General features: G+C 50.7%; 1 protein-coding gene across 1 annotated transcript in view; it reads left to right on the plus strand.

Annotated features, from left to right (window-relative positions):
* Positions 1–23,454, plus strand: part of LOC137332829 (gamma-aminobutyric acid receptor subunit alpha-3-like) — a 581,305-nt gene that overhangs the window by 547,258 nt on the left and 10,593 nt on the right. Inside the window, exons 6-8 of the mRNA XM_067996761.1 lie at positions 5,212–5,294; positions 10,541–10,687; positions 15,380–15,532. Coding sequence (XP_067852862.1) covers positions 5,212–5,294; positions 10,541–10,687; positions 15,380–15,532 — 383 coding nt within the window. The remainder of the gene's footprint in view (positions 1–5,211; positions 5,295–10,540; positions 10,688–15,379; positions 15,533–23,454) is intronic.

Genomic DNA, 23,454 nt, shown 5'->3' on the forward strand with positions numbered 1-23,454 from the left:
GTCCAAACTCCGAGTCACCCAGTCCAACATCAAACTCACCCAGTCCAACATCTCAGTCACACATTCTGACATCCGTCTTACTCAGTCCAACATACGAGTCACCCAGTCCAACATCCCAATCACCCAGTCCAAAAACACACTCACCCAGTCCAACATCCCAGTCACCCATTCCGGCATCTGTCTCTCCCAGTCCGACACACACCTCACCCAGACCAACATCACACTCAATCAGTCCAACATCAGGCCCACCCAGTCCGACATCAAAATCATTAAATCCAAAATCACGCTCGCACTGTCCAACATCTGACTCACGCAGTCCGAAATCCAACCTACCCAGTCCAACATATGACTCACTCTGTGCAACATCTGACTCACCCAGTCCAACATCCCACTCACCCAGTCCAACATCCCACTCACCCAGTCCAACATCCCACTCACCCAGTCCAACATCCCACTCACCCACTCGGACCTCCAACTCACCCAGCCCAAAAACACACTCACACAGTCCAACATCCAAATCAAGCATTCCGACACCCATCTCACCCACTCCAATATGTGACTCACCAAGTCCGACATCTTTTTCACCCAGTCCGACATCCGACTCACCCAGTCCCACATCTGACTCGCCCAGTCCGACATCTCAGTCACACATTACGACATCCATCTCACCCAGTCCTCACCCGGACCGACATCACACTCACCCAGTCCGACATCTCACTCACCCAGTCCGACATCTCACTCACCCAGTCCGACATCTCACTCACCCAGTTCATTATCTGACTAACCCAGTCCGACATCTGTCTCACCCAGTCGAACATCCGAATCAGAGTGCGGGGAGTTGGGGAGGGAGTAGGGAGGGAGGTGATGAGTTGGGAGAAGAAGTGGGGATGTGGGGAGGACGTGAGGAGGGAGGTGGGGATGTGGGGAGGGAGGTGGTGAGGTGGGGAAGGAGTGGGGAGATATTGGGGAAGGAGGGGGGATGTGGGGAGGGCGCTGGGGAAGGAGTGGGGATGTGGGGAGGGAGGTGGGGAAGGAGTGGGGAGGTAGTGGGGAAGGAGGTGGTGAGTTGGGGGAAGGAGTGGGGAAGTAGTGAGGAACGAGTGGGGATATGGAGAGGGAGGTGGGGAAGGAGTGGGGATTTTGGGGGGAGGTGGGGAATGAGTGGGGAGATTGGGGGAGGTTGGGGGGAGGTGGGATAGGAGTGGGGAGGTGGGGGGGAGGTGGGGTATGAGTAGTGATGTGGGAGGGAGGTGGAAGGGAGGTGGGTAAGGAGTGGGATGTGGGGGGAAGGTGGGGAAGGAGTGGAGATGTTGGGGGGAGGTGGGGAAGGAGTGGAAATGTGGGGGGGAGGTGGGGTAGGAGTGGGGAGGAGGGGGCAGGTGGGGAAGGAGTGTGGATGTGGGGGGAGTGGGGGGGGAGTGTGGAGGTGGGGTAGGAGTGTGGATGTGGGGGGAGTGGGGGGGGAGTGTGGAGGTGGGGTAGGAGTGGGGAGGTGGGGGGAGTGGGGTGGGGAGTGTGGAGGTGGGGTAGGAGTGGGGAGGTGGGGGGAGTGGGGGGGGAGTGTGGAGGTGGGGTAGGAGTGGGGAGGAGGGGGCAGGTGGGGAAGGAGTGTGGATGTGGGGGGAGTGGGGGGGGAGTGTGGAGGTGGGGTAGGAGTGGGGAGGTGGGGGGAGTGGGGGGGGAGTGTGGAGGTGGGGTAGGAGTGGGGAGGTGGGGGGAGTGGGGAAGGAGTGGGAGGGAGGTGGTGAGTTGGGAGAAGGAGTGGGGAGGTGGGGGTGAGGTGGGGAAGGAGTGGGGAGGTGGGGGGAGGTTGGGGGGGAGTGGGGATGTGGGAAGATGATGGGGGGGAGTGGAGAGGTGGGGGGTGGTGGGGGGAGTGGGGAGGTTGGGGGGCGGTTGGGGGGGAGGTGGGGGGAGTGGAGAGGTGGGTGGGAGCTGGGGGGTATTGGGGAGGTGGGGTTAGTGGGGAGGTGGGGGAGGTTGGGGTAGTGGGGAGGTGGGGGGAGGTGGGGGTAGTGGGGAGGTGGGGGGTATTGGGGAGGTGGGGGGAGTGGGGAAGTGGGGGGAGTTGGGGGGTAGTGGGGAAGTGGTGGGAGTTGGGGGGTAGTGGGGAAGTGGGGGGAGGTGGGGGGTAGTGGGGAAGTGGGGGGAGGTGGGGGGTAGTGGGGTGGTGGGTGGGAGATGGGGGAGTGGGGAGGTGGGGTAGGAGTGGGGAGTTCGGGGGGAGGTGGGGGGTCGTGGGGAAGTGGGGGGAGGTGGGGGGTAGTGGGGTGGTGGGTGGGAGATGGGGGAGTGGGGAGGTGGGGTAGGAGTGGGGAGTTCGGGGGGAGGTGGGGGGATGTGGTGGGGGAGAGTGGGGAGGTGTGGTGGAGGTGGAGGGGAGGTGAGGGATCGTGGGGAGGTGGGGCAGGACTGTGAGGTTGGGGGGAGTGGGGGGAGGTGGGGGGAGTGGGGAGTTGGGGGGCGGTGGGGGGAGTGGGGAGGTGGGGGTAGGTGGGGGGAGTGGGGAGTTGGGGGGAGGTGGGGGGAGTGGGGAGGTGGGGGGGAGGTGGGGGGAGTGGGGAGTTGGGGGGAGGTGGGGGGAGTGGGGAGGTGGGGGGGAGGTGGGGGGAGTGGGGAGGTGGGGGGGAGGTGGGGGGAGTGGGGAGGTGGGGGGGAGGTGGGGGGAGTGGGGAGGTGGGGGCGGGAGGTGGGGGCGGGAGGTGGGGGGGTGGGGGGGAGGTGGGGGGGAGGTGGGGAGTGAGGCGTGGGGATGCGGCAGTGCCTCATTATCATTTTTGACTCCATTTCTCGGCCAGGTTGAGAGGACACCCAGCGCCGGGTGGGAAAGCCGACAATAGAAGGGGTCCCCGGCAATCGGGAAAGATCATTCCATGGTCCGGGGTGGGAGGGGCTCGAAGTGTGGCAGGGGGAGAAAGATCAGAGCAGCATGGTATGGCTGAAGGTCACCGGAGGGAATGGTCGATCGCAGGGGGAGGGGGAGACCACGGGGGAATGGGGGAGATCGTGGTGGGAGATCGCAGGGAGGGGGAGATCGCAGGGAGGGGGAGACCACGGGGGAATGGGGGACATCGTGGTGGGAGATCGCAGGGAGGGGGAGATCGCAGGGAGGGGGAGACCACGGGGGAATGGGGGACATCGTGGTGGGAGATCGCAGGGAGGGGGAGATCGCAGGGAGGGGGAGACCACGGGGGAATGGGGGACATCGTGGTGGGAGATCGCAGGGAGGGGGAGATCGCAGGGAGGGGGAGATCGCAGGGAGGGGGAGATCGCAGGGAGGGGGAGATCACAGGGAGGGGGAGATCGCAGGGAGGGGGAGATCGCAGGGAGGGGGAGATCGCAGGGAGGGGGAGATCATGGGTGGAGTGGGCACAGATTGCAGGGGGAGTGGGAGATCGCAGAGGATGGGGAGATCGCGTGCAGTTGGAGATCGCGGGGGAGTGGGAGATCACAGGGAGTGGGCAGTTTGCGGGGGGAGTGAAAGATCGCAGGGGTGTATAGGAGGTCGTGGGGGGTATAGGAGTCGCGGGGGGTATAGCAGTCGCGGGGGGTGTAGGAGGTCGCGGGGGAGAGGGAGTTTGTGGGGGGAGAGGGAGATCGGGGAGTGAGACGGTGATCGCGGGGGGAATGAGAGATCGCGAGGGGTAAGGGAGATCGCGAGGGGAGAGGGACATCGCGGGGGGAGAGGGACATCGTGGGGGGAATGAGAGATCGCGAGGGGAGAGGGAGATCGCGAGGGGAGAGGGAGATCGCGGGGGGAGAGGGCGATCGCGGGGGGAGAGGGAGATCGTGGGGGGAATGAGAGATCGCGAGGGGAGAGGGAGATCGTGGGGGGAGAGGGAGATCGCGGGGGGAATGAGAGATCGCGAGGGGAGAGGGAGATCGCGAGGGGAGAGGGAGATCGTGGGGGGAGAGGGAGATCGTGGGGGGAATGAGAGATCGCGAGGGGAGAGGGAGATCGCGAGGGGAGAGGGAGATCGCGGGGGGAGAGGGAGATCGCGGGGGGAATGAGAGATCGCGAGGGGAGAGGGAGATCGCGAGGGGAGAGGGCGATCGTGGGGGGAGAGGGAGATCGTGGGGGGAATGAGAGATCGCAAGGGGAGAGGGCGATCGTGGGGGGAGAGGGAGATCGTGGGGGGAATGAGAGATCGTGGGGGGAGAGGGGGATCGCGGGGGGAGAGGGAGATCGCGGGGGGAGAGGGAGATCGCGGGGGGAATGAGAGATCGCGAGGGGAGAGGGAGATCGCGAGGGGAGAGGGCGATCGCGGGGGGAGAGGGAGATCGTGGGGGGAATGAGAGATCGCGGGGGGAATGAGAGATCGCGGGGGGAGAGGGGGATCGCGGGGGGAGAGGGGGATCGCGAGGGGAGAGGGGGATCGTGGGGGGAGAGGGAAATCGTGGGGGGAATGAGAGATCGCGAGGGGAGAGGGAGATCGCGGGGGGAATGAGAGATCGCGGGGGGAGAGGGGGATCGCGGGGGGAGAGGGGGATCGCGGGGGAGAGGGAGATCGCGGGGGGAGAGGGAGATCGTTGCGGGGAGAGGGAGATCGCGGGGGGCGTGGGAGATCACGGGGGGAGTGGGAGATCGTTGGGGGGAGAGGGAGATCGCGGGGGGAGTGGGAGATCGTTGGGGGGAGAGGGAGATCGCGGGGGGAGTGGGAGATCGTTGGGGGGAGAGGGAGATCGCGGGGGGAGTGGGAGATCGCGGGAGGAGAGGGAGATCACGGGGGGAGAGGGAGATCACGGGGGGAGAGGGTGATCGTGGGGGGAGTGGGTGATCGTGGGGGGAGTGGGAGATCGCGGGAGGAGAGGGAGATCACGGGGGGAGAGGGTGATCGTGGGGGGAGTGGGTGATCGTGGGGGGAGAGGGTGATCGCGAGGGGAGTGGGAGTTCGTGGGGGGAGAGGGAGATCGCGGGGGAGAATCACCTAACTCCACACACTGGTAAAACTGTTGCACCGTCCAATGATCCAAAATAAATTACGGGAAATTTGCAACAAGATGAATTTTTGACAAGTCGGGAGGTGAAGGTGATTCAGTTTCCAGATTGTTTTGGAGAACGACACTATTGGGATGTGTTGCTCTCTGGCCGCATGCTGGGAACAACATGGAGGATTGATGGCTTGCAAGGTGAAATCTGCTGATGCCTTTTCCAAGGTATTCAAGTCAATAACTGGTAAACTTCTGTCTCTCCCTTTGCTGTGTCTGCAGGCTGACCATTAACGCGGAGTGTCCAATGCACCTGGAGGATTTCCCCATGGACTCACACGCCTGCCCGCTGAAATTCGGCAGCTGTAAGTTTGGGTCTTCAGCTCGGCCATTGCTTGACGATGGAATATACATTCCATTGAGAAATAAAAACTCCACGGGAAGAGTGATCCATCTGTGGCGAATTAAAGAAGTTAAGGAGAGTATTAGATTGAAAGAAGAGGCTTATAATGTTGTCAAGAAGAGTAGTAAGCCTGAGGATTGGGAGAGTTTTAGAAACCAGCAAAGGATGACCAAAAAATTGATAAAAAGGGAGAAAATAGAATATGAGAATAAACTAGCAAGAAATATAAAAACAGATTGTAAGAGCTTCTACAAGTTTGTAAAAAGAGAGTAGCTAGAGTAAACGTTGGTCCCTTTGAGGCTGAGACGGGAGAAATTATAATGGGGAATCAGGAAATGGCAGAGATATTAAACAAATATTTTGTATCTGCCTTCAGAGTAGAAGACACAAAAAACATACCAGAAATAGTGGGGAACCAAGGGTCTAATGAGAGTGAGGAACTTAAAGTAATTAATATCAGTCGAGAAAAAGTACTGGAGAAATTAATGGGACTAAAAGCCAACAAATCCCCTGGACCTGATGGCCTACATCCGAGGGTTCGAAAAGAGGTGGCTGCAGAGATAGGGGATGCATTGGTTTTGATCTTCAAAAATTCCCTCAATTCTCGAACATTCCCAACGGATTGGAAGGTAGCAAATGTGACCCCGCTATTCAAGAAAGGAGGGAGAGAGAAAACAGGGAACCACAGGCCTGACATCATCCATCAGGAAAATGCTGGAATCCATTATTAAGGAAGTGGTAACAGGGCACTTAGAAAATCATATGATTCGGCAGAGTCAACACAGTTTTATAAAAGCAAAATCGTGTTTGACAAATTTATTAGAGTTTTTTGACGGTGTAACGAATAAGGTAGATAAAGGGGAACCAGTGGATGTAGTATATTTGGATTTTCAAAAGACATTCGATAAGGTGCCACACAAAAGGTTGTTACACAAGATTAGGGCTCATGGGATTGGGGGTAATATATTAGCATGGATAGAGGATTGGTTAACGGACAGAAAACAGAGAGTAGGGATAAACGGGTCATTCTCAGGTTGGCAGGCTGTAACTAGTGGGGTGCCGCAAGGATCAGTGCTTGGGCCTCAGCTATTTATAATCTATATTAATGACTTAGATGAGGGGAATGAGTGTAATGTATCAAAGTTTTCTGACGGTACAAAGCTAGGTGGGAAAGTAAGCTGACACAAAGAGTCTGCAAAGGGATATAGACAGGTTAAGTGAGTGGGCAAGAAGGTGGCAGATGGAGTATAATGTGGGGAAATGTGAGGTTATTCACTTTGGTGGGAAAAATAGAAAATCATAGAATCATAGAAAGTTACAGCACATAAGGAGGCCATTGGGCCCATCATGTCAGTGCCGACCAAAAAAGAGCTATTCAGCGTAATCCCACTTTCCAGCTCTTGGTCCGTAGCCCTGTAGGTTACGGCTCTTCAGGTGCTCATCCAGGTACTTTTTAAATGAGTTGAGAGTTTCTGCCTCTCCCACCCTTTCAGGCAGTGAGTTCCAGACCCCCACCACCCTCTGGATGAAAAAAATTCTCCTCAGCTCCCCTCTAATCCTTCTACCAATCACTTTAAATCTATGCCCCCTGGTTATTGACCTCTCTGCTAAGGGAAATAGGTCCTTCTGATCCACTCTATCTAGGCCCGGCATAATTTTATACATCTCAATTAAATCTCCCCTCAGCGTCCTCTGTTCCAAAGAAAACAACCCCAGCCTATCCAATCTTTCCTCATAGCTAAAATTCTCCAGCCCTGGCAACATCCTCATAAATCTCCTCTGTACCGTCTCTAGTGTAATCACATCTTTCCTGTAATGTGGTGACCAGAACTGTACACATTACTCAAACTGTGGCCTAACCAGTGTTTTATACAGTTCCAGCATAACCTCCCTGCTCTTATATTCTATGCCTCGGCTAATAAAGGAAAGTATCCCATATGCCTTCTTTACCACCTTATCTACCTGACCTGCTACCCTCAGGGATCTGTGGACATGCACTCCAAGGTCCCTCTGTTCCTCTACACCTCTCAGTATCCTCCCATTTATTGTGTATTCCCTTGCCTTGTTTGCCCTCCCCAAATGCATTACCTCACACTTCTCTGGATTGAATTCCATTTGCCACTTTTCTGCCCACCTGACCAGTCCATTGATATCTTCCTGCAGTTTACAGCTTTCCTCCTCACTATCAACCACACAGCCAATTTTTGTATCATCTGCAAACTTCTTAATCATGCCCCCTACATTCAAGTCCAAATCATTAATATATATCACAAAAAGCAAGGGACCTGGTACTGAGCCCTGCGGAACCCCACTGGAAACAGCCTTCCAGTCACAAAAACACCCATCGACCATTACCCTTTGCTTCCTGCCACTGAGACAATTTTGGATCCAACTTGCCACTTTCCCTTGGATCCCATGGACTTGTACTTTTTTGACCAGGCTGCCATGTGGGACCTTGTCAAAAGCCTTGCTAAATCCATGTACACCACATCAATTACGCTAACCTCATCGACCCTCCTTGTTACCTCCTCAAAAAATTCAATCAAGTTGGTCAGAAACAATCTTCCCTTAACAAATCCGTGCTGACTGTCCTTGATTAATCCGTGCCTTTCTAAGTGACGATTTATCCTGTCCCTCAGAATTGATTCCAATAATTTGCCCACCACCGAGGTTAGACTGACTGGCCTGTAATTACTCGGTCTATCCCTCGCTCCCTTTTGAAACAATGGTACAACGTTAGCATTCCTCCAATCCTCCGGCACCACGCCTGTATCCAGGGAGGATTGGAGAATGATGATCAGAGATTCCGCTATTTCCTCTTTCTTTTAACAGCCTGGGACACATTTCATCCGTCCCTGGTGATTTATCCACTTTTAAAGATGCTAATCCCCTCAGTACTTCCTCTCTCACTATGTTTATTCCATCCAATATTTCACACTCCTCCTCCTTAACTTCAATCTGTGCATCGTCCCCCTCTTCTTTGTGAAGACAGATGCAAAGTATTCATTAAGAACCATCCCCACATCTTCCACCTCCACACATAGTTTACCTTTTTGGTCTCTAATAGGCCCTTCTCTTTCCTTAGTTATCCTCCTGCTCCTAATGTATTTATAAAACATTTTTGGGTTTTCTTTGATTTTACTTGCCAGTATTTTTTTCATGCCCTCTCTTTGCTTTCCTAATTTCCTTTATAATTTCGCCCCTGCACTTTCTATACTCCTCTTGGCTTTCTGCAGTATTGAGCTCTTGGTGTCTGACATAAGCTTCCCTTTTCTGCCTTATCTTACCCTGTGTGCTCCTTGTCATCCAGGGGGCTCTAGATTTGGCAGTCCCATCCTTTTTTCTTTGTGGGAACAGGTTTACTCTGAACCCCTTGAATCTCCCCCTTGAATGTCTCCCACTGCTCTGACACTGATTTACCTTCAAGTAGCTGTTTCCAGTCCACTTTTGCTAAATCACTTCTCAGTTTAGTAAAATTGGCCTATTCCCAATTAAGAACTTTTACTCCTGTTCTATCTTTGTCCTTTTCCATAACTATGCTAAATCTAACTGAATTATGATCACTATCACCAAAATGCTCTCCCACTGATGCTCCTTCCACCTGCCCAGCTTCATTCCCTAAAACTAAATCCAGAACTGCCCCCCCCTCCTGTTGGGCTTGCTACGTACGGGCTAAAAAAGACCTCCTGAATGCAATTTAAGAATTCTGCGACCTCTATACCTTTTGCACTGATTGTATCCCAATTAATATTAGGGTAGTTGAAATCCCCTACTATTACTACCCTGTAAAACAGAATGTTTTTTAAATGGTGAGAAACTGTCAAATGTTGGTGTTCAGAGAGATTTGGGTTTTCTTGTGCAAGAAACACAAAAACTTAGCATGCAGGTACAACAAGTAATTTGGAAGGCAAGTGGCATGTTGGCCTTTATTGCAAGGGGGGTTGAGTACAAGAGTAAGGAAGTCTTACTACAGTTGTACAGAGCTTTGGTGAGACCTCAGACCTCACCTGGAACACTGTACAGTTTTGGTCTCCTTTTTTAAGGAAAGATATACTTGCCTTCGAGGGGGTACAGTGAAGATTCACTAGATTAATTCCTGGGATGAGAGGATTGTCCTATGAGGAGAGATTGAGTAAAATGGGGCCTATACTCTCTGGAGTTTAGAAGAATGAGAGGTGATCTCATTGAAATGTATAAGATTTTGAGAGTGCTTGACAGGGTAGATGCTGAGAGGCTGTTTCCCCTGGCTGGAGAGAACTCGGAGGCATAGTCACAGGATAAGGGGTCAGCCATTTAGGACTGAGATGAGGAGGAATTTCTTCACTCAGAGGGTTGTGAATCTTTGGAATTCTCTACCCCAGAGGGCTGTGGATGCTGAGTCATTGAAAATATTCAAGGCTGAGATCGATAGATTTTTGGACTCTTGGGGAATCAAGGGATATGGGGATCGGGCGGGAAAGTGGAGTTGAGGTCAAAGATCGGCCATGATCTGATTGAATGGCGGAACAGGCCCGAGGGGCCGTATGGCCTACTACTGCTCCTATTTCTTATGTTCTTATGTTCACTCACAGTCCAAACTAGAAAGTAATCACTCCTTGCCTGCAAACTGGCAGGCGTTAGATACAGGCATTGATTTAATCCCACCCAGTCCGGTGCGGGTGAGCCCTTTAACATGGCATGCTTTGACTTACCGCCACGCTCCCACCGTCACTGCGCTGGCCACCATTTTAACTGCTCGCTGCGGTTGGGCAGCTGAGGTACCAGCCACAACTGGGCATGGTCTTGATAATTCATGCAAATTAAGACCTAATATTTGCGTACAGATGTGACCCTCTGAGAGAAGTGTAATGGGAGCAGGAGTGTTCCTCCAGGTCCCATCAGGAAAGTCACAGCCTCTCCTGCCCCGCCCCCCCTCCAACAACCACCCCATCCATCCCACAAGACCCTCCCGAAACAGGGTTTCCACCAATGTTCCAGCGGTGGAGCCGGAGAGGCTGTGTGGAAGTTCCCGGTGTGTGTCGTCGTCTTTCAGACTTGTGCAGGGTTGTATAACTCTACCCATTGATGACAAGTCGTGACCATGAGGTGCCCAATGGCTGCCAGTGTGAGTGGGGGCTGAAGTCCCAGCATTGCCCAAATTGTCTAGGGAAACTGTGCAAACTGTAGGGTCACACGGATAGTCCTAATTCTGGGTATTTGTCACGACAGATGCCTATACCAACTCCGAGGTGATGTATGTCTGGTCACAGGGACAAGAGAATAAATCAGTGGAGGTTGCTGAGGACGGATCCCGATTGAATCAGTACGATTTGTTGGGACAGACTATTGGTACGGAGATTATTCAGTCGAGTACAGGTAAGTGGTTTAAAGATTGTGGCATCAACATACTTTCCAAAAGATCGAATCCTTGAGGAGAGTCAGGGCAGCAAAGTTATTCCAGAATAGCCCGAACGTGTCGATTATGTGGCCAGAATCAAAAGAAGGTCAATATGACTTCTGTAATGAGAGTGATACCCTAAGAGATGAGACGGTGATTCAGCTATCGTTTCTCAAAGAATTGGGAAAGGTGTTACAGAGAACGTGTCACTAAGACATTGCAATGATTCACACACCCTCGAATATCGAGCTCATTCAGACCAATGTGTCCCACTCACATCATTTTACTCCTTTAAGATTCTCCCACATCCCAACTACAGCCCTACCAAGTTTCATCTCTTGCTCCGCAGTGAGGATGGTCTGGCCTATCACCTGGAAGCCTCCTCTCCTGGACATTAACAGTCCCCTCCCCCGCAGTGAGGATGGTCTGGCCTATCACCTGGAAGCCTCCTCTCCTGGACATTAACAGTCCCCTCCCCCGCAGTGAGGATGGTCTGGCCTATCACCTGGAAGCCTCCTCTCCTGGACATTAACAGTCCCCTCCCCCGCAGTGAGGATGGTCTGGCCTATCACCTGGAAGCCTCCTCTCCTGGACATTAACAGTCCCCTCCCCCTCCTAACACAGCAGCAAATGCCCAGTTTCAAACTCTGCTCCAACAGGTAGTGTCGATGCCCCTTTAAGAAGCTGCTCCGTCACACCCCTCTGACCAGGAATCTTCTCCCTCTCACTCCCAATGCGTGATGTAAATCACCCTGTTATATTTAAATAAGGGGCTGCTGATTACCCGGGGAAACCCCGCCCCCTCCACCGTTGCTGAGGGAAGTAAGGGTGGAAATTGCAGAGGTACTGGCCATAATCTTCCAAACATCCGTAGATACGGGAGTGGTGCCAGAGGACTGGAGAATTGCAAATGTTACACCCTTGTTCAAAAAAGGGTGTAAGGATAAACCCAGCAACTACAGGCCAGTCAGTTTAACCTCAGTGGTGGAGAAACTTTTAGAATTGATAATCCGGGACAAAATTAGCAGTCACTTGGTCAAGTGTGGATTGATTAGGGAAAGCCAGCATGGATTTGTTAAAGGCAAATCGTGTTTAATTAACTTGATTGAGTTTTTTTGATGAGGTAACAGAGAGGGTCGATGAGGGCAATGCAGTTGATGTGGTGTATCTGGACTTTCAAAAGGCGTTTGATAAAGTGCCGCATAATAGGCTTGTCATCAAAGTTGAAGCCCATGGAATCCCTTTGGCAGTGGCAGCATAGATATGAAATTGGCTAAGTGACAGGAAACAGAGAGTAGTGGTGAACGGTTGTTTTTCGGACTGGAGGGAGGTGTACAGTGGTGTTCCCCAGGGGTCAGTGCTGGGACCACTGCTTTTCTTGATATATATTAATGACTTGGACTTGGGTGTACAGGGCACAATTTCAAAATTTACAGATGACACAAACCTTGGAAGTGTAGTTCACAGTGAGGAGGATAGTGATAGACTTCAAGAGGACATAGACAGGCTGGTGGCATGGGTGGACACGTGGCAGATGACATTTAACACAGAGAAGTGCGAAGTGATGCATTTTGGCAGGAGGAATGAGAAGAGGCAATATAAACTAAATGGGACAATTCTAAAGGGGGTTCAGGAACACAGAGATCTGGGGGTATATGTGCACAAATCGTTGAAGGTGGCAGGACAGGTTGAGAAAGCGGTTAAAAAAGCATACGGGATCCTGGACTTTATAAATAGAGGCATAGAGTACAAAAGCAAGGAAGTCATGATGAACCTTTATAAAACACTGGTTCGACCACAACTGGAGTATTGTGTCCAGTTCTGGGCACTGCACTTTAGGAAAGACATGAAGGCCTTAGAGAGGGTGCAGAAGAGATTTGCTAGAATGATTCCAGGGATGAGGGGCTTCAGTTACTTGGATAGACTGGAGAAGCTGGGGTTGTTCTCCTTGGAACAGAGAAGGTTGAGAGGAGATTTAATAGAGGTATTCAACATCATGAATGGTTTGCATAGAGTAAATAAGGAGAAACTGTTCCCATTGGCGGAAGGGTCGAGAACCAGAGGACACAGATTTAAGGTGATTGACAAAAGAACCAAAGGTGACATGAGGTGAAATTTCTTTACACAGCGAGTGGTTAGGATCTGGAATGCACTGCCCGAGGGGGTGGTAGAGGCAGATTCAATCATGGCCTTCAAAAAGGAATTGGATAAATACTTGAAGGGAAAATTTTGCAGGGCTACAGGGAAAGGGCGGGGGAGTGGGACCAGCTGGATTGCTCTTGCAAAGAGCCGGCACGGACTCGATGGGCCGAATGGCCTCCTTCTGTGCTGTAACCATTCAATGATTCTGTGATTCCATTTACTGGTGTAAAATGTGTGAGTGCTGTTGATCGTCCAGGAGTGGAATTCCAACCCCAATGTACCGTGTACAGGTCGAACAAGGGCTTTGAATGACAGTCCATGCCCTTGAGATGCTCCAGTATACGATGAATATCGATGTTTACAGCTGTGCAGCAATGGGATCCTTTCAGTCACTGGCCAAGAATTACAGTCCCGGACTTGCTCTGACTGACCTCCCTTCATCCTCTTCATACATTGCTTGCTTCCTGCTGCAATGAGCCCGATACAATGGCTCCTCCTTGGCTCATCCATTTCATCAGCTCCCGCGGTTACAGTCAGTCTCTCTCATACTCGACACACTGCTTGAAATCATTCACAAATGTTACATTTAGATTTTACCCTTCTCCTTGTCATTTATAAATAGGACAAATCTGATACTTCTGACACGTTGGTGCTAGTCACACTTTGAACTTTGACCCATTTGGTATTTTGACACTTTACTCTGATCCTTGTGACACTTTCCAACTTGTGACCCTCTGATTACATTCAAGATTAGATTGGAGAGGTGGGTAAAGGAAAAGACCTTTAAGAATACGGGAACAGGGCGTGTAAACATGATTCGGCCAATTTGCTCGCGTGGAGGGCAAACAGCTACATGGACTGGAGGGGCTGAATGGCCTGTCTCTGTGTTGTAACATCTGTGTATTTCTACGTTGCATTGCTTGCCTGTCTGAGAGTAAAGGATTAGGATAAATTTGTGTGGTTTTGTCCCTGGGGACAGACGGGTCATCATTCCTTCCTGTGACAAGGTCGGTCAGTGTGACTGTCCTTGTCAGGTTTTGGTTGGGCCATGATTGGTGGTTTATTCCAAACCTACTTTTATATAATTGGTTTCAATCCAATTAGCTCATTTGCCTCTAATCACCGAGCACCTCCTCCTTTATCAGCACCACATGTGAAATCCCATCAATTACCTTCCGAACATCCACTCGTACGACATAAATAACCAGGATTGAGAATGAAGCAGGGTCTAATGGCAGGTACCTCATCTATCCAGTCAGTCCCAGATATTAACCTTTCATTGAGAGAGGAGAAATATGTCAGTAGTTTAGTGAATGATGTCAGAATCAATCTGAGCTGAGAAGCTGGAAGTCAGAAACGTCAAGGGCACTCACAGTCTCCAGCTCAGAGCTGCTGCCAAGGTAGATTCAAACATGAACATTTAAGGTTATATAAACAGACTACATTTGGCAAGAAAAAGGAAAAACTTAAAAACCATAAAGATCTGACAAGCGACGGACTACTGATGCTGTCCTCTGTGTGACTTTGCAATTGGAGAATTTGGCTTTTTTTTTGTGCCCAACTGCCCGTCTATCTTTCCAGGTTCCACAGACAGGGACAGCCCGCTGGGGCCGTGCACAATGGAATACTTTTCACATGTGAGATGCGACAGTGAGCTTCAGCGGACAATTTAATCACTGGAGCAATGCACATGCATTTTCCAGCAGGACTGCTGGAAAGGAATTGGGAGCAGGAACCTCAAATTGATTTCCCCCTCTCCAACGCAGAGGCCCTCTGGCCGAGCACAAGAAAGAAAAAAGAACATACATTTATATAGCGCCTTTCACAACCTCGGGACGACCCAAAGCAGTTCACAGCCAATTAAATACTTTTGAAGTATAGTCACTATTGTAATATAGGAAACAGCAGCCAAATTGCGCACAGCAAGCTCGCAAAAAGTGTAACACAATAAATGTGACAGTGTTTACAGAGACTCCCCATGAATGTGACAATATTTACAAGGACTCCCCATGAATGTGACAATATTTACAGAGACTCCCCATGAATGTGACAATATTTACAGGGAATCCCCATGAACGTGACAATATTTACAGGGACTCCCCATGAATGTGACAATATTTACAGGGAATCCCCATGAATGTGACAATATTTACAGGGAATCCCCATGAATGTGACAATATTTACAGAGACTCCCCATGAATGTGACAATATTTACAGGGACTCCCCATGAATGTGACAATATTTACAGGGAATCCCCATGAATGTGACAGTGTTTACAGGGACTCCCCATGAATGTGACAGTGTTTACAGGGACTCCCCATGAATGTGACAATATTTACAGGGACTCCCCATGAATGTGACAATATTTACAGGGACTCCCCATGAATGTGACAATATTTACAGGGACTCCCCATGAATGTGACAATATTTATAGGTGTCACCGTGTCTATCCATTACTGGTAATCCACAAGTCACCAGGTGATGGTGTCATTGTTTTGCTTAATTCTTTGCCTTCCATGTTCCTTCAGGTGAATACATCGTCATGACAACCCACTTCCATCTAAAGAGGAAGATCGGTTACTTTGTGATTCAGACGTACCTGCCCTGCATCATGACTGTGATTCTGTCCCAGATGTCCTTCTGGCTGAACAGGGAGTCTGTCCCTGCACGCACAGTGTTTGGTGAGTATACCGCCAGCTTCTATCAATATACTGGAGATAGTGTACAATCAATGCTATAGGTGCATTGTGTACATGCTTTATGTATGTACTGGGCTCCCAGCTGATTTGCTATTAGGCCTCACATTTGCAAAAATAATGAATTGCAGCCGGTGAGTAGAGGGGGGACGGACTTGGTTGGAACTTTCATCGCTGCACCCTCAGTCTCAACTGGGCCCCCCTTCCCTATCCATTATTTTAAACTTGAGGCAGTAGTGAGCCCAGTCTGACCATCCAACCTGAACATCCTGAGACCCAGGTCCGGGGTCTGCAAAGCAGCAGATTCTAGTTCAAAGAATCATAAAATGCCAATCAGGACACAGCCCCAGGGACCCACACCAGCTAATCAGGACACAGCCCCAGGGACCCACACCAGCCAATCAGGACACAGCCCCAGGGACCCACACCAGCCAATCAGGACACAGCCCCAGGGACCCACACCAGCCAATCAGTACACAGCCCCAGGGACCCACACCAGCCAATCAGGACACAGCCCCAGGGACCCACACCAGCCAATCAGGACACAGCCCCAGGGACCCACACCAGCCAATCAGGACACAGCCCCAGGGACCCACACCAGCCAATCAGGATACAGATCCAGGGATCCACATCAGCCAATCAGGATACAGATCCAGGGACCCACATCAGCCAATCACGATACAGACTCAGGGACCCACACCAGCCAATCAGGATACAGATCCAGGGACCCACATCAGCCAATCAGGATACAGACCCAGGGACCCACATCAGCCAATCAGGATACAGACTCAGGGACCCACACCAGCCAATCAGGATACAGACCCAGGGACCCACATCAGCCAATCAGGATACAGACCGAGGGATCCACATCAGCCAATCAGGATACAGACTCAGGGACCCACACCAGCTAATCAGGACAAAGACCGAGGGATCCACACCAGCCAATCAGGTTACAGACCCAGGGACCCACATCAGCCAATCAGGACACAGACTGAGGGATCCACATCAGCCAATCAGGACACAGGCGGGCTGAGGGGAAGTGGGCGGTACAGTGAGTAAACTGGGGATATTTAAAGAGACACTCTGACACAAACAGGGTATTGAGAATCCATATCGGGTACCGAGGAACAGTGTGTCAGGAGGCTCTGGTTCAGCCGCCAGGCTGTCACTATCCTGGGTCACCTGCTGCAGACAGACCTGGGGCCTATACTGAGAGATGACCATGTGGGACTTGTGGCCGTCAAGGTCACCACGTCTCTGGGTCTTTTCAGACTGCAGCAGGTGACATGGCACCTCGGCCAGCTGTACACTCTTGCATCAAGCATGTTATGGACACCGTCTTTCATTAACTTCACCATGGAAAATATTAGGCAGGAGGAGCTGGCTATTCGCTTCGCAGCAATTGCAGGTTTCCCCCAAGTGCAGCGAGCCATCGACTGCACACATGTCGCCATCAGGGCACCTCCCCATGAGCCTGTGGCCTCCCAGAATAGGAATGGCTTTATTTCCATAGTCGCGGACCATGCCTTGAAAATTAAGCAGGTGTGTGCAGGATTCCGGGGAGGAGACATGATGCTGCCATACTGCGACCGCACTTTCGCAGCAAGACCAGCAAGTGCGAGGACGGTTCCTTAGCCAGAAAGGCTAAGCTCTCTCTACATGGCTCAATTGTAAACAATTTTACAACACCAAGTTATAGTCCAGCAATTTTATTTTAAATTCACAAGCTTTCGGAGATTTTCTCCTTCCTCAGGCAAATGTTCCTCAGGCACTACATGGCTCAGGTCACCACTTCGATGTCCAAAGTCTCCCATTGAACAACACCACAGCAATGGCCACAGGAGTACTCGTCCCATCATTGACCAGGTCTTCAGAATAATCAAGGACTAAAAGGGTTAAATTATGAGGTCACGTTGCATAAACTAGGCTTGTATTCCTGAATATAGAAGATTAAGGGGTGATCTAATTGAGGTGTTTAAGATGATTAAAGGATTTGATTGGGTAGATAGAGAGAAACTATTTCCTCTGGTGGGAGAGTCCAGAACAAGGGGGCATAACCTTCAAATTAGAGCTCGGCCGTTCAGGGGTGATGTCAGGAAGCATTTCTTCACACAAAGGGGAGTGAGAATCTGGAACTCTCTCCCCCAAAAAGCTGTTGAGACTGGGGGTCAATTGAAAATTTCAAATCTGAGACCCAAGGAATGTTTGTTGGGTAAGGATATTAAGGGTTACGGAACCAGAGCGGGTAAATGGAGTTAAGATACAGATCAGCCATGAGGGGCTGTTCCTGTGTTCCTCGCAGTACTTTAGGTCAGCGGGATGGGGGAATGCAGGTTGCCGGGCGCGTCCGTGTAGTGGCAGTGAGCTGAATCCTGCATAATTTTGCTGCTGATCATGAACAGACCCCGGTCATGCAGCAGTGGGCAGCCTTGCAGGACTGTGACAAGGAGGAGCTGGAGCCAAAGGGGACCAGCAGTGGTGGGCCATACGAGCAGACCGAGAACATCGAACTGCAGCCCCCCCACCCCACCCGAAACCCACCAACACCATTCTTCCATTACACCTGGACCAGTCCTCCCACCCCACCCGGACAGAGTGAATCACTGCACGAGACACCACCTCACAATGAGTGCCCTGTTGCTCTTAATAAACCAAGCTGCACAAATTGAGAGTTATGAAACTCTGATTTTCTTTATGAAGTTAACAAATTGCACGCAAATTAATATTCGCCCAGGTAATGCCCAGTAGAGTCTCTCTTGTGATCTTTTCCTAACTCTCGTGCTCCTGTGTTGTTGCTGCCCCAGTGGTTTCAGTATGGCTGCTCGAAGGCTGCTGTTGCTGTTGTGATGAGGGCACTAAGGATGGCCATGGCGGACGACCTCTAGTAGTGCAGCCCCGAGACTGGCATATCCCAACTGCTGCCAGAGCAGCCTGGCCCATCTGACTTGGTGGCACCTGTGTGGGCATTGAATGAAGGTCTGACGAGGCCTCCTGAGAGAGGGCAGCATCTGCAGCTCACACTGTGCCAGTACCTCTCCCATCGGGCCGAGCATCATCTGCTCTCCCACTGATCTCTACGACAGCAGACAGCAGGAGGTGAGTGAACCGATCAAAGCCTCTCTCAATTCCATCCCCCAGTCTGTGCTGCTGAACAGCCTTTCTAGACTGGAGGGCACAGTAGAGGCCAGAGCTCCATTGGCAGCAGTTTGACCATCTTTGGTCTATTTTTATGATGCAGGGCCAGTCAGAAATGCCATTAATGGCGGGAAACTCATGGGCAGCTCGACTGAGCTAAGATAATGAGGCACGACCATCAAACTGGTTTGAGCCTCTCACGATCTCTTATGATACAGTGATCCCACACATCCCATGCTGATCCAGTACCCAAAGTCCAAATCAACCCCCACAAGTGTTCAGAATTCTTTCCAAGCATTACAAAAATATTGCTAAGCTGTGCAGTGTGGTTATTGGAGAGGGTAATGAAAGAGCCCGGCACTGATCCTCCCTGACCTGAGTGTCTCCCAGTCTGATGACCAGCACTGATCCTCCCTGACCTGGGGATCTCCCAGTCTGATGACCAGCACTGATCCTCCCTGACCTGCGTGTATCCCAGTCTGATGCCCAACACTGATCTTCCCTGACCTGGGGATCTCCCAGTCTGATGACCAGCACTGATCCTCCCTGACCTGGGGATCTCCCAGTCTGATGACCAGCACTGATCCTCCCTGACCAGGGGATCTCCCAGTCTGATGACCAGCACTGATCCTCCCTGACCAGGGGATCTCCCAGTCTGATGACCAGCACTGATCCTCCCTGACCTCGGTGTCTCCCAGTCCGATGCTGCACTGAACCTCCCTGACCTGGGTGTCTCCCAGTCCGATGCTGCACTGAACCTCCCTGACCTGAGTGTCTCCCAGTCCGATGCCCAACACTGATCCTCCCTGACCTGAGTGTCTCCCAGTCCGATGCCCAGTACTGATCCTCCCTGACCTGGGTGTCTCCCAGTCCAATGCCCAACACTGATCCTCCCTGACCTGAGTGTCTCCCAGTCCGATGCAGCACTGATCCTCCCTGACCTGACTGTCTCCCAGTCCAATGCCCAACACTGATCCTCCCTGTCCTGGGTGTCTCCCAGTCCGATGCAGCACTGATCCTCCCTGACCTGGGTGTCTCCCAGTCCGATGTCCAGTACTGATCCTCCCTGACCTGGGTGTCTCCCAGTCCGATGCTGCACTCTGTCTTTAAAGTCTGGCAGGAGTTTCTGTGCAGCTCAGCGACACCAGTTTTACATCAGTTCTACACCAATGGCTGCACCAATGGGAATGGAAGTGAGCAGACCCAGGAATCCTGTGTGGCACCTCACTCTCCAAATCATCTGCGGGGGCAACAGTGACGGAATTCACTGAGAAGAAATTCAGCTTCATTGTTTCCCCGAGACCTTAAACTGTGGGTTACCTTGTAGTTTATTCATCCAGGTACTAGAGGGGGCTCTAGGAGTTCCTGTTGGCACAGGGAGTGCACAGTGATTGGATCGCTTGTAACAACCTAAGACTTTTCTTGTAGATCTTTCTTGAGAATTTTTTGACCAGTATGTTTCCGGCCCAATGAGGAAGGAGGCATTGCTGGATCTGTTTCTGGGGAATGAGACGGGCCAAGTGGAGCAAGAACATTTAGGGAACAGCGATCATAGTATCACAAGGTTTAGAATCGCTGTGGAAAAGGACACGGACCACTCTAAAATAAAAAATACTCAATTGGAGGAGGGCCAATTTCAGTGGGATGAGAACAGAATCTGGCCCGGGTAAATTGGAATCAAAGATTGGCAGGCAAAACTGTAATTGAACAGTGGGCGGCCTTTAAAGAGGAGATGGTTTGGGTACAGTCCAGGTACAGTCCCACGAGGGGGAAAGGTAGGGCAACTAAAGCCAGCGCTCCCTGGATGACAAAGGAGACAGAGAGTAAGATGAAGCAGAAAAAGGGGGCGTATGACAGATGTCAGGTTGATAATACAAGTGAGAACCAGGCAGAATATAGAAAGTTCAGAGGGGAAGTGAAAAAGGAAATAAGAGGGACAAAGAGAGAGTATGAGAATAGACTGGCGGCCAACATAAAAGAGAATCTAAAAGTCTTCTATAGGCATATAAACAGTAAACGGGTAGTAAGAGGAGGGGTGGGACCGATTAGGGACCAATAAGGAGATCAACTCATGAAGGCAAAGGGAATGGCTGAGGTACTAAATGAATACTTTGCATCTGTCTTTCCCAAGGAAGAAGATGCTGCCAGAGTCTCAGTAAAGGAAGATATATTTGAGATACTCGATGGGCTAAAAATTGATGATGAAGAGGTACTAGAAAGGCTAGCTGTACTTAAAGTAGATAAGTCACCCGGTCCGGACGGGATGCATTCCAGGTTGCTGAGGGAAGTAAGGGTGGAAATTGCAGAAGTACTGGCCATAATCTTCCAAACATCCGTAGATACGGGGGTGGTGTCAGAGGACAAGGCCACCAGGGCGATGAAATATATCCCAGTCTGTTAAGAGATGCAAGGGAGGAAATAGCGGAGGCTCTGACCATCATTTTCCAACCCTCTCTGGCTACAGGTGTGGTGCCGGAGGATTGGAGGACTGCTAACGTTGTACCTTTGTTTAAAAAGGGATCGCGGGATGGACCGAGTAATCACAGGCCAGTCAGTCTAACCTCGGTGGTGGGCAAATTATTGGAATCAATTCTGAGGGGCCAGACAAATCATCACTTAGAAAGGCACGGAGTAATCAAGGACAGTCAGGATGGATTTGTTAAGGGAAGGTCGTGTCATAAGAACATAAGAACATAAGAAATAGGAGCAGGAGTAGGCCAATCGGCCCCTCGAGCCTGCTCCGCCATTCAATAAGATCATGGCTGATCTGATCCTAACCTCAAATCTAAATTCATGTCCAATTTCCTGCCCGCTCCCCGTAACCCCTAATTCCCTTTACTTCTAGGAAACTATCTATTTCTGTTTTAAATTTATTCAATGATGTAGCTTCCACAGCTTCCTGGGGCAGCAAATTCCACAGACCTACTACCCTCTGAGTGAAGAAGTTTCTCCTCATCTCAGTTTTGAAAGAGCAGCCCCTTATTCTAAGATTATGCCCCCTAGTTCTAGTTTCACCCATCCTTGGGAACATCCTTACCGCATCCACCCGATCAAGCCCCTTCACAATCTTATATGTTTCAATAAGATCTCCTCTCATTCTTCTGAACTCCAATGAGTAGAGTCCCAATCTACTCAACCTCTCCTCATATGTCTGCCCCCTCATCCCCGGGATTAACCGAGTGAACCTTCTTTGTACTGCCTCAAGAGCAAGTATGTCTTTTCTTAGGTATGGAGACCAGAACTGTATGCAGTATTCCAGGTGCGGTCTCACCAATACCTTATATAACTGCAGCAATACCTCCCTGTTTTTATATTCCATCCCCCTAGCAATAAAAGCCAACATTCCGTTGGGCTTCTTGATCACCTGCTGCACCTGCATACTAACTTTTTGATTTTCTTGCACAAGGACCCCCAGATCCCTTTGTACTGCAGTACTTTCCAGTTTCACGCCATTAAGATAATAACTTGCTCTCTGATTTTTCCTGCCAAAGTGCATAACCTCACATTTTCCAATATTGTATTGCATCTGCCAAATCTCCGCCCACTCACCCAGCCTGTCTATATCCCCCTGTAGTTTTTTTATGTCCTCCTCACTCTCCACTTTCCCTCCCATCTTTGTATCATCTGCAAACTTTGATATGTTACACTCGGTCCCCTCCTCCAAATCGTTAATATAGATTGTAAAGAGTTGGGGACCCAGCACCGACCCCTGCGGAACACCACTGGTTACTGGTTGCCAGTCCGAGAATGAACCATTTATCCCAACTCTCTGCTTCCTGTTAGATAACCAATCCTCCACCCATGCCAGAATATTACCCCCAATCCAGTGATTCTTTATCTTGAGCAATAATCTTTTATGTGGCACCTTGTCGAATGCCTTCTGGAAGTCTAAATACACAACGTCCACTGGTTCCCTTTTATCCACCCTGTACGTTATGTCCTCAAAGAACTCAAGCAAATTTGTCAGACATGACTACCCCTTCGTAAAGCCATGCTGACTAACTTGATTGAATATTTTGAGGAGGTAACAAGGAGGGTCGATGAGAGTAGTGCATTTAATGTTGTCTACATCGATTTTAGAAAGGCTTTTGCAAAGGTCCCACATGGCAGACTGGTAAAAAACTATAAGTCCATGGGATCCATAGGAGAGTGGCAAGTTGGATCCAAAATTGGCTCAGTGGCAGGAAGCAAAGGGTAATGGTCGACGGGTGTTTTTGTGACTGGAAGGCTGTTTCCAGTGGGGTTCCGCAGAGCTCAGTACCAGGTCCCTTGCTTTTTGTGATATATATCAGTGATTTGGACTTGAATGTAGGGGGAATGATTAAGAAGTTTGCAGATGATACAAAAATTGGCCATATGGTTGATAGTGAGGAGGAAAGCTGTAGACTGCAGGAAGATATCAATGGACTGGTCAGGTGGGCAGAAAAGTGGCAAATGGAATTCAATCCAGAGAAGTGTGAGGTAATGCATTTGGGGAGGGCAAACAAGGCAAGGGAGTACACAATAAATGGGAGGATACTGAGAGGTGTAGAGGAACAGAGGGACCTTGGAGCGCATGTCCACAGATCCCTGAAGGTAGCAGGTCAGGTAGATAAGGTGGTTAAAAAGGCACACAGGATACTTTCAATTATTAGCTGAGGCACAGAATATAAGAGCAGGGAGGTTATGCTAGAACTGTATAAAACATTGGTTAGGCCACAGCTTGAGTACAGCGTACAGTTCTGGTCACCACATTACAGGAAAGATGTGATTGCACTAGAGAGGGTACAGAG

The sequence above is a fragment of the Heptranchias perlo genome, chromosome 15, assembly GCF_035084215.1.
Source record: "Heptranchias perlo isolate sHepPer1 chromosome 15, sHepPer1.hap1, whole genome shotgun sequence".
NCBI lineage: Eukaryota > Metazoa > Chordata > Chondrichthyes > Hexanchiformes > Hexanchidae > Heptranchias > Heptranchias perlo.